The 17,525-nt window shown below is 30.4% G+C and overlaps 2 protein-coding genes across 2 annotated transcripts; both read left to right on the top strand.

The window, feature by feature from the left end:
* The first annotated feature begins 10,237 nt into the window (after nucleotides 1-10,237).
* LOC114344527 (uncharacterized) lies at nucleotides 10,238-11,384 on the top strand. Its single transcript, XM_028295359.2, has 3 exons — nucleotides 10,238-10,327; nucleotides 10,556-10,672; nucleotides 10,724-11,384. Exons 1-3 carry the CDS (start codon nucleotides 10,238-10,240, stop codon nucleotides 10,820-10,822), a joined length of 306 nt encoding a protein of 101 aa, XP_028151160.2. The 3' UTR covers nucleotides 10,823-11,384.
* Nucleotides 11,385-11,599: 215 nt separating this feature from the next.
* On the top strand, nucleotides 11,600-15,869 carry LOC126891018 (uncharacterized). The gene is made up of 2 exons (XM_050660198.1): nucleotides 11,600-11,611; nucleotides 13,806-15,869. The coding sequence occupies exons 1-2, from the start codon at nucleotides 11,600-11,602 to the stop codon at nucleotides 15,867-15,869; spliced, it is 2,076 nt and encodes a 691-aa protein (XP_050516155.1).
* Nucleotides 15,870-17,525: the final 1,656 nt, after the last annotated feature.

A 17,525-nucleotide genomic window follows, 5' to 3' on the forward strand; every position in this document is an offset into this window, starting at 1 on the left:
AGCTATACTAATGATTCTTAACAATAGTAGAGTATATTAAAAATTATTTGAACGTAAGTAGGGTTTTAGATGTCAAACTACTACAATTCTACAGGGTGTTAATTTTGCTACGAAATTAATAAAAAAACGTAATTATCTTTTAAAATACCCTGTATAATATTACAAAACCTCATATTTTAAGAAAGAAGACATCGAAGAGAATCCAAAAATGTAAAAATATACAGGGTGTCCTATTTAAAAAAACGAAGTTATAAGCAACTTCCGGTATAACCGGAAGTTGCAAGGAGATGAAAATATTTTCATTTAATAGATCATCCTTCAAAACCCCTTTATTCCAATTTTCATGATTCTGTTGCCTTTAGTTCTCGAGATATTTCTAATAGGCCCTTTATTTGCCTCACCCTGTATATATATATATATATATATTTCACTATAAATATTTCACTATTTCACTATAAATTCACTATATATATATATATATATATATATATATATATATATATATATATATATATATATATATATATATATATATATATATATAGTGAAAATACCCCTTTTATAAAGGATATAACCTAAAAAAAAGTTTAAATTAAACATTATATTAAGCAAAAAATTACCTTATAATTAGAGATGCTCGATTATCATCCAGTACTTTATAAAAACAGGTAATTTTCTTATTGTTCCATTCCATATTTACAAGCGTTTTGTAGGTCGGACACACCTCCAAATTACCCCGAATTATTAAAGTTTCGTTAAATTCTCTACCTAAAAATTAGTTAAATAAAGCATATATTATTATATTTTTTAATTATACTAACGGTCATGTGGAGGGACTTTCGTCAAGCATAATAAATATGCTAAATACTCATCCTCGTTTGTAAATAAGGTTGGGATGGAACACATGTTTTTCTGTAAACAATATAAAATTAAAAGTAGATTATTTTTTTAATTAAACAAATGTGTTATGTAGTACATCCCGCTTATTACCATTATTGGTATAGAAACACCCGCGGTTTAAGGGAAAAATTTAAGATACTGAAACATTTCTCCAAGCCACCATTAGAATATTCCTGTATATCCCTGAAATATTTTTGCGTGACACAAAGGCTATTTGATTAAGCGGGCCCCCCAGTATTTTAACTTTTTAATATCAGCTGTTTTTAAAATTTTTATTGGATTAAACTCATTTTTTTAATTAAAGATAGAAACCTCAATAATATAACTCTATACACTAAAATTAATATCACCCTAAAAATAAGAATAAGACGAAAAATGAAATATTAAATAAACATAAAATAAAAAAAATAACATTCTTCTCAATAGAAGTAATTAACTCTTTAAATAATAAAAACAATCGCTGGTGTGATAAAAATATTTTTTAATGATAATTAAAATGCTTATTCAACAAATTATTTACTATAAATATATGCTAATCATTATTTAAGTTAGTATAATTCATTTTTATAGTGTAATCATGGCGGTTTTTTTCAAGTTACTAGTAACAGTTAGTTTATGTGTATTAGTGCAATCTGAAAGTTTTCAATTAACAAAACTTAATAAAATAACAAATGAAATTAACATCGAACTTATTTCGCCTAAAAAATCAACATCAGTGGATTACATAAAAAACTTTTATTTGATAAATAACTGCACCAAAAGTAAAAAAAATTAAAGTTAATCATGTAGTGAAAAAGAAGGTCTAAGTATAATTGCCACTAATCCTGTATTATTTAAATTAGTCACAAAAATCTAAGTTATTTGAGAAATAACACATTGGAAGTGTTCAATATTTGAACTTACTTTGAAAAAATATAATCTTTTAACCGGAACAGATATATGTATACAATTTGTTTAAGGTTACATGTGGCAATAATCTAACTTTTACATGGTCAAAAATTACTTTTATTTCCTTTATTGATTAAAAGGCAACTTTGTATGTTGAAAATAGCTTATCAAGAATATATTTTTACCCCTAGTTTGCAATGTAAGATTATTTGACGGATATTTGAAAAACATGTTGTTATTAAATTATCTACATACTTCAAAATATGCAATTGCATGTTATAAAGAAAAAGCAATATTTAAAAACATAACGAAATAAAGTCTTTTAGATAGTAACTGTAAAATATAAATCTAGCATATAACACATTACAATAATCTATGGTAATGGTAATGTAAAAAACCCCACTGAAGACTCACAATAACTGGGTCCAAATGGTATATACCAGATATGCTAAACTTATGAATAAATTTTTGTTACTACCCTACTTTTTAATACGTTAGTCAGAAGCTTTTATATTACAAAAAAACGTATAGGTTTTTTATACATTATTAAAAATATAGTTAACACATCAATCTAAACTCACCCTAAATCAAATTTTATGACTTACCATGATCAACTTAATCCATTAGATTTGGAAGAATGTAGAACAAGTTGCAAATTGTCCATGAAGATAAAATTTTTCCAGTTTTCCCTACATTTACTTCTAACATGTTATACCTAAAAATATATTACTATCAACTAATAAATGTATACTTACAAGAAACAAAAACTGAAAATTTTAGTAAAATTGCCACTAATCCTGTATTATTTAAATTAGTCACAAAAATCTAAGTTATTTGAGAAATAACACATTGTAAGTGGATTATCAATATTTGAACTTACTTTGAAAAAATATAATCTTTTAACTGTATGTATACAATTTGTTGAAGGTTACATGTGGCAATAATCTAAATAAAACTTTATTTTACTTGGTCAAAAAATTACTTTTTATTACTTTTATTGATTAAAAGGCAACTTTTTATGTTGAAAATAGCTTATCAAGAATATATTTTTACCCCTAGTTTGCAATGTTAGATTATTTGAAGGATATTTGAAAAACATGTTGTTATTAAATTATCTACATACTTCAAAATATGCAATTGCATGTTATAAAGAAAAAGCAATATTTAAAAACATAACGAAATAAAGTCTTTTAGATAGTAACTGTAAAATATAAATCTAGCATATAACACATTACAATAATCTATGGTAATGGTAATGTAAAAAACCCCACTGAAGACTCACAATAACTGGGTCCAAATGGTATATACCAGATATGCTAAACTTATGAATAATTTTTTGTTACTACCCTACTTTTTAATACGTTAGTCAGAAGCTTTTATATTACAAAAAAAACGTATAGGTTTTTTATACATTATTAAAAATATAGTTAACACATCAATCTAAACTCACCATAAATCAAATTTTATGACTTACCATGATCAACTTAATCCATTAGATTTGGAAGAATGTAGAACAAGTTGCAAATTGTCCATGAAGATAAAGTTTTTCCAGTTTTCCCTACATTTTCTTTTCCTGCATTTACTTCTAACATGTTATACCTAAAAATAGATTACTATCAACTAATAAATGTATACTTACAAGAAACAAAAACTGAAAATTTTAGTTTACGAAAAAATCATAACACTGTAAATTCTATTAAAAATTATTAAAAACATTAGTCTTGTCAACCTTACTGGTAAATTACAATTTTCTAGGAAATTAGGTTAAATACAAAAAAGGATCTCTAAACACATAGAAAACACGGCGACTTCATACTTCCTATGCAAACTTACAGTAACATGATATTATGCAATTGAAAACAGGCTAAGTAGTACTTACCTAAATTTTTTAAATTGGTCTAGAACTTTAAACAAAGTTTTTTCAAAACTTGATAAGTACACCCTTTATGGTCTAAAACCTTACAACATGAAAAAGATATGGGTGTCATAAAACTCATAAACATAATAATTTGGTTAGATTTTAAGTAATGATAGAATAGAAAACTAGGTGTTGGTAACATTGTTTTTTGTTTTCTATTTTGTGTGTATCTTATCATGTATAAAAGTTGCCTAAAATTTTCTTCTTTTTTAATCATTTGTAAATAAGCGTTTCATAATAAGGTCTTGATTTTTATAAAATTGTATAGAATTTTCTTTTTTTTATATGAGTGTATTATGTGGCAGTATACACATAATATAATAAGTTCATTCTAGCATCAGTTTCAAACCCTTTGAAACTGATGCTATAATGAACTTGTTATTTACGTTTTTATAAGTTTTGTACATATTATATACATTTTTTAACTCTGATAAATCCGAATTGACTCCAAAAAGTAGAAATACTGTATGTCCTATATAAGCTAACTATCGCAGATTATATCAATAAATTTTTATTAACGATAAAAAATCTTTTTGTTTAACTATAAATGACACTAAGAAAGAAAAACGAATGAATTCTGATAATTTTATTTGTTTAGTATTAGTAGAAAATAAAATTAAAATAATAATAAATATAAATAATAATAAATTGTTATGGTGAAAGGGATATATATATATATATATATATATATATATATATATATATATATATATATATTGATGTGATCTTGATTATTGATATGAGATAATATTCTTATATGTCATTTAATTTAATCAATGCATTAATAATAATCTAATTAATTTACCAGATCACATATCAATATGTTTTCAATCTCAGGGCGAATTATAAAATTAATTACTTACTTACGTGGCTTCTAAGTATTTCTCAATGGTTCCTAATCGGGATAGGAAAGAAAAGAGTGAAATAATACACACATATGGGTTACAATTATAATCAAAATATTGTTTATTTTATTTAAATGGTAATCACTGCTTAATATTTGCTAGATCTTATTATTCTTAAACATAACATTTACAAATGGGAATCTTATTTCCTTTTGGTTTCCAATTGAAAGTTTTTATTCACATTTAACTATTAGGATTTATTAGCAACAATTCTATTTCAGTTTGATGAAGCTTTTCTGATATTATTTATTATGTTCTTCAATTTATAATGTGGTATTTAATACGAAAAACCCATACATTCATGTCCAAACAAATGAGACTGACCTTTTTCTGGTGAACTGAGAATGTCTTCACACAAGACCCGTTTCCTGCTATCCTTGGCTGCGATCAAAACCTCGTCCTGGCTTTCAGTAATGTTCTCCTTTGAAAACTAGCTCGTATAGCTCTCGTTCCTGCTTCTGTCGTGATGCTGTATTCTACCTTTTTCGAAACTGCAATCAGCTACCGGGACACTCTTGGCTCAAGGAGGTTCTTTTACTCTCAACCTGGCCTACCTCTCGTTCCACGATAGATACTCCACACTCACGGAACTACACCGGCTTTCTCACTCTCCGTACACTACCGTCTACTACTGGACTTCACTTCTCGACAGCTCAAAACATTCTGATCTATATTTGTCATTCATTCCCCTACTTTCTAAATATCCCTTCCAGATTCACAAATCAACCTTCCACCACCAACTCTCATTCGCAGTATTCCTCAAAACCAATTTTTAATCTTTCTAAATATGCTTAATGGATTTCAAAAAAGAAATAGTTAATTCCCATTCTAAAATTACTTTCTACTATTTACAAAATTTAATGACCTATTCTCTATTTCAACTGAGTCTTATTTAGCATCGGCTAATGATCGAACCTTCCGCGAACAACGATAATGACCTATTATCGATTCCAACTGAGTCATATTTAGCATAGGCTAATGATCGAACCTTCCGCGAACAACGATAATGGTACGCGCCATTCACTTTGTTTATTCTAAGCGCATTTTCCCGAGTTTCGTTTAATCACTTCTTAAAATTAAATATAACAATTTGTTGTATACAGGTTGTTCGACATTTATATGCCCGTGGTTGAGAAAATTGAAAATATTTTATATTAAATTGAATCCTTTTTATAATTATCAAAATTTAATTTTCATATCATATAGAAATATAACAATATATATATTTATATATATATATATATATATATATATATATATATATATATATATATATATATATATATATATATATATATATATATCCATAGCACTATATTGCATCCCTCTTATTACTCTGCACATAACATTTTACGTCCGTGACTATTTTGCAACCGTATATCGGAAGCAAAATAGTTTTTCTATTTTTCTCGCTTATTGTTGAAGATACAGACATCGTTTATACAGAGAACTCTTGGATTATATTGTAATTCTTTTACACTTATAGACAGAAATCTCAACCATACCAAATAGCTGTAATCTTAAAACTAAAGGATGCAATTAAGTACTAAAAGTGAAAGATAATATTCACATTTAATTCGGGGAATATCCGCGAGGGAGCGCAAACCAATATACAGAATGTATATATTTTTAATTCATTTAATGCATTATTTTGATTCCTCTTTTGAAACCACTGACGGCAACACTGTGCATCTACAAATAAATACTATTAAACTGATTTTCGAAGACTATTCCGGTTATTCGACTTGTGACTGTGGTTGTGAGACAATTTAAGGATGTTACCCAAACGAAGAACAACATATCCTTTTTTTCAGGTGATGTAAGTATAAATTTTATATAATTTAAAGCTCATAATAAATTATGTATTAAAATTATTCCAAATTTTAAAATAAAACATGACCGAAAACGATACAGTAATGTACTTTTAAAATAAAGTATTTTAACTTTATACTAAACGATACAGTGAGGTACTAAGTATTTTAACTTTATTAATTTATAAATCTATTCATATTTTTGATATAGAGGATGCTAAAGTTTTTTTAAATAAATAATACCTACCAGAAATTTTAATTTTAAAAATATAATTTTGTGGAACTAAAACGTATCTATTAAATTTTAACTAATTGCTAAATTTAAAATTTTTTACAAACCTAAATTTTAAAATTATTACTAACTTTATTGTTAACAACGTTTCTTTATATTTTGTTTTCACCCAATTTTGAAAAGCATGCGAAAACGTTGAATTATCCACGTCCGTCTGTCCGTAAACACAACTCCTCCTGGATTTTACCAGGAGAATGACAAATGAGGTGTTGAATGAAAGCTTATAATCCAAGGATGGTCCTAAATTTGACCTAAGACTTTCGTTTTAGAAATGCAACCGAAAATACTGTTTTAAAGTCACCGTAATAGTACAAGCGATTTATTGTTCGACGCACCTTAGCAAGACAAGAACAAATATATACTTCCGGTTTCATGACTGTCTGTCCGTCTACCCGCGAATATAATTCCTTCGTCACTATACCAGGTAGAATGATAAATGAGATGTCGAATGAAAGCTTATAATCCAAGAATGGTACTAAAAGTGAGAAATTTGACCTAGGACTTCCAGTTTGAGAAATGTTACTGGAAGTACCTACTGTTTTAGTCACCGGAATAGTACAAGCGATATATTATTCGACGCGCATTCGTAAGACGAGAGCAAATACATACTTCTGGTTTCATGACTGTCTGTCCGTCCGTCCGCGAATATAACTCTTCCGTTATTAATACAGATAGTCAAATGAGGTGTCGAATGAAAGCTTATAACCCAAGGATCGTATAAAAGACGAGAAATTTGACATCAGACTTCCGGTTTGGAGTTGCAACCGGAAGTGCCGTTTTATAGTGATCAAAATAATATAAGCGATAAATTATTCGACGTGCCTTAGCAATATGAGATTACATATAAAGTTACACAAAAAGTTCAAATATCGACTTCCGGTTTTACTCTCGATCACTTTGGGTGAAAACTTAGGACTTAGGAAGTCCAATTACTTGTTTTCTTCTATTACGAAAACTTATATTATACACTAAGCGCCAAAATTAACGCACCACCTTAAAAATGGGACATTTTTGAAGTCTCGTATTTTCTAAACCTGTTGTCCGATTTTAGTGATTTTTTAGTATGTTATAGCTTTATTCTTCAAGAATATCGTTGTAAAATACTGTTGCTAACAGGTAAGTGTCATTGTATACCGAGTGTAAAAATGATAGTGGGTTTTTTCCTCAAAGTTCGGAACACCCTGTGGAATATTCTAGGGTATATAAAATATTGAAATTAAAACCAAACTATATACTTAGGCTTTCTTAACATTTTGCTTTTTGATTCATTCGCCTATGTTGCGTAATAAAAAAGTTGGGTACTTTAACAACTAGTAACGTAATTCATCATTCAAAGACTGTCATGGCTGGGATATGTTCAGCGACAAGAAGACACGAAGACGACAAAGAAGATGTTACAGTGGAAGCCGGTAGGAAGGCGGAAAAAGGGAAGGCCCAGGACGAGATGCTTGGATGACGTGGAAGACGACCTGAAAACCATGAATATAAGACAATGGAGGAGAAGGGCCCAAGAGAGATCTGAATGGAAGGACATAGCCAGACAGGCAAAGACCCATCCAGGGTTATGATGCCAAAAGAAGAAGAAGAAGAAGAACGTAATTCATCAATACAGGGTGTTTTTAAATAAGTGCGACAAGCTTTAAGGGGTAATTCTGCATGAAAAATAATGATCGTTTGATTTATAAACATATGTCCGCAAATGCTTCGTTTCCGAGATACGGGATGTTGAATTATTCTTACAAACTGGCGATTTATTTACTGGTCTAAAACCAGTTGCGATATGTAAATGAAACTTGGTAGGTTTTAAGAAGTAGTGATTGCGCATTTTTTGGCTTACAATTAAGAATTTTGTATTCACCATTGGCGTGCATACGGGGATTATGACCGGGTAATATGACCCGTATGCACGCCAATGGTGAATATAAAATTCTTAATTGTAGCCAAAAAATTCGTAATAACTACCTCTTAAAACCTACCAAATTTCATTTGCATATGCCAACCCGATTTAGAGCACTAAATAAATCGTCTGTAAGAAAAAATTTAACATCTTGTATCTCGGAAACGAAGCATTTGCGGACATATGTTTATAAATCAAATGGTTATTATTTTTAATGCAGAATTACCCCTTAAAGTTTGTCGCACTTATTTAGAAACACCCTGTATTGATGAAGCACTTTGCTAGTTGTAAAAGTACCTAACTTTTTTGTTATGCAACAGAAGCGAATGAATCAAAAAGCCAAATTTTAAGAAAACCTAAGGCTATAGTTGAGTTTTAATTTAAATATTTTATAGACTCTAGAATATTCCACAGGGTGTTCCGAACTTTGAGGAAAAAACACACTATCATTGTTACACCCAGTATACAATGACACTTACATATTTAGCAACAATGTTATTACAATGAGATTCTTAAAGAATAAATCTATAACATACTAAAAAAATCACTAAAATCGGACAACAGGTTTAGAAAATACGAGACTTCAAAAAGGTCCCATTTTTAAGGTGGACCGTTAATTTTGGCGCTTAGTGTATTTCAAGAAACGTTTGAATTACACTAATAGTAATTAATAAGGGGTAAATCCTACAGAAATAATTCTTTTAATTTTTAAAATATGTACTTTGGAATTTTAATTAAAACTAAATTGAAAATTCAGTTTTTGCTAGGGCAAAAGAAAATTTAATCTTTACGAGAATAAATAATTATCTGATATGACCCCTTCCGTGGCTCAGTGGTAAGAGCGCCTGCCTTTGGATCGAAAAAATCCGAAAGGTTGTGGGTTCGAATCTCACCAGGGTCAGAAATTTTTCATTTATTATAAATTAATAAATGAATATAGTTTCTGTCCTTGTGGGATCGGTACTCACCGGAGGGACCGCAGACGTTCGGATACAATTAGCGTCTCTTTGCAAAGACAATGACGTCGACTTTGCAAAGTAACAAGACACTTACTCAACACACACACTACACATGACACTAGGTACCTAACTGTTCAAAAATTACCGTACCTACCATGCCAATAGCCATTAGTTGTCGAGGCATTAGCTAAATAAAAAAAAATTATCTGATACGTAAAGTAGAAAACAAGTATCTCTTTAAAAAAATTGCAATCAAGAAAGCTACTTTACTATATTTATTGTCTAAAATACTTGCAATAAAATTATGGAGTTACAGCTTTTTCTAAACTGTTTTGGAGAACATAATTTATTATATATTTCTCTAATTAACGAGAACATTAAAAATTAAGTTTTAAATACATATACTTTTAGCGAGGACTCAAGTTTTTTCAAACGAAAAAGAAAGAAAGATGGTTCTGCAATAGGCCATTATCTCCATTCCCTGAAGAAAGGAAAATCACTGATGACGATATTGGAAAAATAAAGGTATATAACTTTGTGTTGCGAATATCAAATAAAAAAAAATATCACAATATAGTCACTACAGACAAAGTGATTTGTATAAATTATTTTCTAATATATTTAAAAAACTGCACATGTAATTACAAATTTGTAATAATTACCGGATATGAACAGATCTCCAGACTCTCCAACATACGATAGCGATATTGATCCAGAATATTTTCCAGAATCGGATAGTAGTGAAGACGAAATAAAGGCAAGTAAAACTATACATTAAATAATTTTTTGTAAAAACAAATATGTACAACAATTTTAATCTATATTTTTAAGACGTTCACAGTTTATATTGTTAATTTTAATAAATATTATCGGAAAATAATATTTAAATATTTAAGTACAGCGGTTCTGTAGATTTAAATATTATTTTACCTTTTTATTTAAAATAACAGTCCAGCACAATTCAAATAATTTTATTTAATTTTAGGAATATTATAATCACGAAGATGAATTTCTAGAAATTACTGAAAATATCCCTCAGAATTCTAAATATTTGGAAATAAAAGACAGCAATCAAACACATATTAAAAAAAATATTCCAAAGGTAAGTTACCTAATAGTTTAAATATTAAAATATAATTTATAATAATTTCAGATTCTTCAAAATTTAATCATAATGCCGCAAAACTTTATCACTGAAAGTACAGAAAGGCCGCAAATGTTAACAGTAAGTGACATACCTACTTTGTTTTAAACAAAATTAAAGTTTTTAAGAAAACATATTATGTTGAACTAAATTTTTATTGCAATTTTACATATTTCTTCCTAAAGTTTTTTTAATTTATCATACTTACAACATAAGGAAACGTGGCATATTTTATTGACTAAAGTGCTTATAAATCAGATTAAGTTTGTGTATAGAATAGTAATGAAGTAAATTATATTATAAAACTGGATTCTATACCTACATTTCTTCAAGAAATTAACGCATCACCTTAAAAATTGGTCATTTTTAATGTCTCCAATTTCCTAAACCTATTTACTAAGGATATACTAAGGATTTTCACAGTTTTCACTGTATTCCTTCACTCAACAGTTCTCTCCAGCTCTTTCTGTCTTACCAGTCCCCTTCCTGCAGATTTCTTCTCTCCATTACTTCGTCCACTTTATCTCTGAAGGGTCTTCGGGGTCTGCCTCTCTTCATTTTTCCTATCGGGCTCCACTTTGTTATTCGGTTTATCCAACGATTTTACCAGGTTAATCTCTTTTGTTCGATGTAGCCTATTATGTCTGAGTTCACTCCCATTCTTCTGTTAATCTCTATGTTACTTATTCTATCTCTCCTTGTTATTCTGCAGCTTCTCCTTAGGAGTTCCATCTCTGTTGCTCTTATTTTATTTTTGGTTTTCTTATTTATTGTCCCATTTTCACACCCATAAGTGAGGATACTTCTTGTTATGGTATTATATTATATTCTTCTCTTTGTTTTATGCTGATACTCTTATCCCACAGTATCGGGTTCAATTTTCGTATGAAGGCTCTGGTTTGTCCTAGTCTATTTTTTATATCTTCCTCAGTTGTTTCTTTTTTTGATATTATAAAACCTAAATACTTGTACTTATCTGTTCCTCTAATTTGTTTACTTTCGTTTATTTCCAGTTGTTTTATTTCTGTATTCTCCGTTGTTAGGTATTCAGTTTTCTTTAGGTTTATTTTCATCCCATTCTTTGTATATTCCTGTTCCAGTTTCCTCATCATAAAACTGAGGTCATCTTCGTCTTGTGCGATCACTATTTGGTCGTCAGAAAAACTTAGGGTATATAGATATTTGTTCCTTACTGGTATACCCATTCCTTCGCACTTTATTTTACATGGCTTTACGGTTTTTTCCAGGAATATTTTAAACAGGGTAGGGGATGTGGCCCTGTAGTAGTCCCTTTGTCGTCTTAAATGGACGACAACCTAAATTTCCTAAACCTGTTGTCTGATTTATGTAATTTTTTAATCATCATCATCCAACCAATTCACGTCCACTGCTGGACATAGGTCTCCCCCAATTGTTTCCACACTTCACGGTTTTGTGCTGAATGTTGCCAGTTTTTACTAATCCGCCAGATATCATCGGTCCATCGTCTAGGCGTCCTTCCTCTACTGCGTTTATCTTCTCTTGGTCTCCATTCCATCAGCTTTCGTGTTCATCTTGAATCTTTCAGCCTGGCGACGTGTCCTGCCCAGTTCCTTTGAGCCTGGTGATACGTTCTATAACATCTGCGATACCGGTTCTTTGTCTGAGATCTTCATTTCTTATTTTATCCCATAGGGTTACGCCCAGCATGGATCTTTCCATACGCCTTTGAGTATTCCGCATTTTCGACGCTGTTGCATTGGTTAGAGTCAGTGTCTCTGCTCCATATGTCATTACCGGCAGCAGACATTGGTCAAACACATTGGTCTTTTTAAACCGATCGGTATACTGCTCCTAAATATGTCTCTCAGAGCTCCGTAGGCTGCCCAAGCAAGAGTTAAGCTTCTTTTTATTTCGCATGTTTGGTTAATTTTTTAATGTGTTTATTCTTATTCTTTAACAATATCGCTGTAATAATATTGTTGCTAGACAGCTAAATTGTCGTTGTATACCGGATGTACCAATCAAACTGTGATTTTCTCTCTCAAAGTTCGTGTCACCATGTGGAATATTCTAACATTTATAAAATTCTGAAATTACAACCCAACTATAGCCTCATGTGTTCCTAACATTCTGATTTTTGATTGATTTGCTTATGTTGAATGATAAAAAAAGTTGAGTCCTTTACTAGTATTCTTTTTCATCAATACAAGGTACTTTTAAATAAGTACGGCACACTTTAAGGTGTAATTCTGCATGAAAAAATAATGACAGTTTGCTTTATAAACGTATGTCCGCAAATGCTTCGTTTCCGAGATAGGGGGGTGTTGAAATTTTTCTTACAAACTGACGATTTATTTATTGCTGTTAAACCAGTTAAGATATGCAAATGAAATTTGGTGGGTGTTAAGAGATAGTAATTGTGCATTTTTTTATATAAAATTAGGAATTTAATAGTCACCATTGGCGCTCAAACGGGTAATATGCCCCTTATGTGCGCCAATGGTAAATATTAAATTCCTAATTTTATATAAAAAAATTCGCAATTACTATCTCTTAATACCCACCAAATTTCATTTGCACAACCGGGTTTAAGAGCAATAAATAAATCGTCAGTTTGTAAGAAAAATGTTAACATCCCCTATCTTGGAAACGAATCATTTGCGGAAATAAGTTTATAAAGCAAACTGTCATTATTTTTTCATGCAGAATTACCCCTTACAGTTTGCCGTACTTATTTAAAAACACCCTATATTGATGAAAAACAAAGCTATGTGTCAAAGTACCCGAAATGTGAGGCTATAGTTGGGTTTTAATTTCAGTATTTTATAAATGCTAGAATATTCCACATGGTAACACAAACTTTGAGAGCAAAAATCACAGTTTGATTGGTACATCCGGCATACAATGACAATTTACCTGTCTAGTAGCATTATAATTGCAGCGATATTGTTAAAGAATATGGCTATAACCTATTAAAAAAATCACTTAAATCGGACAAGTTTAGGAAAGTAGAGACATCAAAAATGACCCATTTTTAAAGTGGTACGTTAATTTCTTGGAGGATTGTATTATATTTTAAAAAAATCTAATTGTAAAATTTTAATTTTAGGAGCAAACTTCAAGTAGCCCAGGAGAGAATATAAGTACTGAAGTTTACAATAATAATGAAACAATCAATGTTAAAACTGAAAAATATAAAAGAAAAAAAGATACGTGTTATTACTGTGAAACGGATGTGAACAATTTTGTAAGACACTTACAGAGAAATCATTCTTGTGAACTAGAAGTCCAACGTATACTATCAAAGGAAAAGAAATCCAAAGAAAGGAGAGAATTAGTTTCACTTCTAAAGAAAAAAGGAAATTTCATTAAAAATTCACAAGAATGTGTAAAGCCGGTTAAGCAAGGACTTCAACCTTCTCAGTCATTTCTACCATGTTCGAACTGTCTAGGGTTTTACCGATCTAAATTTTTATATAGACATAGAAAAATATGTTTAGGTGGTCAATCATCTAGACATTCTCAAGCGGAAGGCCAAAATTTCTTGTTAAAAAATGTTAAAAAAATTGACCAGCGTTTAAAAGATGAGGTCTTCCCAAGAATGCGGCCAGATAAAATCTCTCTAGAAGCAAAAAATGATTTTCTTATATGTGCATTTGGTGCTAGATACCTTAAGATTCATCGCGAAAAACATCACATTACTGTTACGAGTCGAAAGATGAGAGAGCTATCTAGGATTTTAATAGAATTCAAGAAAATTAAGGCTTGTACAAGTAACCTATTTGAAGCTCTCAAACCGAAATTCTATGACGACTTAGTAGACGCTACGAAATTGGTATCAAAATATGATACAGAAAAAGATTTATTTTTTTCTCCCACCTATGCATTAAACATAGGAACGTCCTTAAAACAATGTTGTGACATTGCGTTACACATGATCTCAAAAATGGAACCAACCATTGAAACAGCTAATTGTGAATCAAATCTGAAAACATTAATAAATTTGTTTCAATCAAATTGGCGATTTGATATATCAAACCGGGCTGGTAATGACCTTAATTTAAAGAAATTTAATAAAATTACTATTGTACCTCTCGCCAGCGACCTAAAATTACTCAAGCAACATTTAGTTACAGAAGCGGATAAGGCATTACAACGACTCAAAATAGATTCACATAATGTTGCTGCTTACAATACTCTATTAGAAACGATATTTTGCAGAGTTATACTTTTAAACAGAAAAAGACCAGGTGAATTGCAAAGAATGCTTTTGGATACCTATGAGAAATCTGAAAAGAAAAATGACAGTTATGAGGAATTTAAAGAAGTTGTTACCGAAACAGAAAAAATATTATTAAAAAATATGAAGCGAATTGTCATAAGGGGTAAACGGGGACGAGGTGTTCCGGTTATATTTAGCACTGACATACAAAATCACATCAAAGAAATATTAAAAGTTAGATCTAATTTTGTAAAAGATGACAACCCTTATTTATTTGGCAGATCAAGTCACTCTACGCCTATCTGTGGATATAAAATAATTGCCAAATATGCTGTTTCTTGTGGTGCTAAAAATCCTCAAGCCATAACTTGCACTAGATTACGAAAACATCTAGCAACGCTTACACAGTTATTTAACTTAAGTGATAATGAAATTGAACAATTGTCCACATTTATGGGACACACATCTGCCGTTCATAAAAACTCTTATCGATTACCAGACGATGTGTACCAAACGGCGAAGATTTCTAAATTACTAATCTTAATGGAAAAGGGTGAAGCCGGAGGGCAGAAAGGAAAAACATTAGACGATATATCTATAGATTTGGACCAAAATCTTTTAGAAGATGAATCTTGTGAGGAAAGTGATGATCCAGAAAAAAATGATTTTAACGATTTTAAAAAAGTTAATGTAACGGAAGATATAAAAAAAGACGAAACAATAGAGACAATACCATTTGTACCCAAAAAGAAAAGACTACTAACTCCCTGGACAACTGAACAAAAAAACATTGTTAAAGCTTACTTTTCAAAATATATAAATCAAAAACGGGCACCAAAACGGTATGAGTGTGAAGAATTAAGATCTTTGCATCCGCAATTATTTCTTAATAAAAATTGGTTAAAAATAAAAGTGTTTGTGCAAAATCAATATTTAAAAAAAGGTACATAAAAATATGAGTGTAACATGTTTTTGATTAATGCCATTAAATAAATTTTTTTAGCTTATAGTGCTGTTTTTAATTATTCCTAAAACACTTCAAATTATACTTGCTTTAAATAACATAATAATAAAAGAGTACCTACTGTATCTGTATCTGATATCAAATAATATAGATATTTAAGAAATAAGTTAATTTTAAGTTGGTATGTAAACCTTTGTTTTAAAAATTATTGATTAATTACAGTGGAACCCCGATAAGTCGGCCCCCGATAACCCGGAAGTCCGGCTAACCCGGACCGATTTTCATCAGACAAAAATTTAACAAATAAACAATTTAACAATTTTATCAAATAAAAATGTATGTAGGCCAAATAATATTTCAGAGATAATGTGTATTTGTGTAATTTGAACACATAAGTACAATAGTAAAAATGATTCATGCACACGGCGGCAGCCAGAGCGACCGTCTCAGCTTATCGGAAAGAACAGACACCTGTCTGTATTCCTTTTTCTTTATTTATGTCAAACTGTCTTAGCATTGTTTAAAAAAGACGTGACTATTTAAAAATTCTTGTATTGTGTGTAGTACAGCCTATTAATCACTTCCGTTCTGTAATGTAATCGTGCTTCAGATTGTGTTTGCTTTGTCTACGTAATGGTAACAAAACGTAAAAATGTTGCAGTGACAATGGAAAAGAAACTAGAAACATTAAGTAGGATTGATAAAGACGAATCTTTAAAACAAATTTATTGCAGCATCATAATATGATATTATGCTACCATAGGTCTGGATCCCGCGTATGAAAAAAAAGTTGATTAATAGCAAGCTAAAAATTTATTAATAGCTTAAGGGTGTCTAGTCGGATAAACTTTGATATATGAGAACACTGGAACAGGGGCAGTTTTAATTGTGGAACAGGTCAAAAATTTGGAACGGTCAGAACACGAAAATGGCACATTTGTTTTGTCCGACAGAACAGACATAAACTCTCCGAACAGAGATTAAACTCTCATGCAAAAATCAGACTGCTATTTATCACCTGTCATAATTCCTGTCATTTGACATATTCTACATGTTCCACTCATTAAAACGCCAATTTGGTGATAAATAGCAGTCTGATTTTTGCATGAGAGTTTAATCTCTGTTCGGAGAGTTTAAGTCTGTTCTGTCGGAAAAAATACATGTGCCGTTTTCGTGGTCTGACCGTTCCAAATTTTTAACCTGTTCCACAGTTAAAACTTCCCCTGTTCCAGTGTTCCCATATATTAATGTCTGTCCGACTAGACACCCTTAAGCTAATAACAAATTTTCAGCTTGCTATTTATCAATTTTTTTTTGTACGCAGGATCCAGACCTACCATATTATGGTGTCGGTACATCTCTACAGTATGACTGAGTTTTTTACCAAGAAATGAACAAAACTCTACACTCTATACAACTATACGTAATTTAGATGTGTACTGTGCATATGTGTTTCATGTTTTTGTAATTGTAATGGAGGTTATTTATTAATTTTTACTATATTCTCCGGCTAACCCGGATTTTCGATAACCCGGATCGGCCGCAGTCCCGATTAATCCGAGTTATCGAGGTTCCACTGTAATTTCATTCAATTGCCTTCTAAAGTCACTGCATTCAATTTTTTCTGGCATCATCCTATTTAA

The sequence above is a fragment of the Diabrotica virgifera genome, chromosome 9 (assembly GCF_917563875.1).
Source record: "Diabrotica virgifera virgifera chromosome 9, PGI_DIABVI_V3a".
Taxonomy (NCBI): Eukaryota; Metazoa; Arthropoda; class Insecta; order Coleoptera; family Chrysomelidae; genus Diabrotica; species Diabrotica virgifera.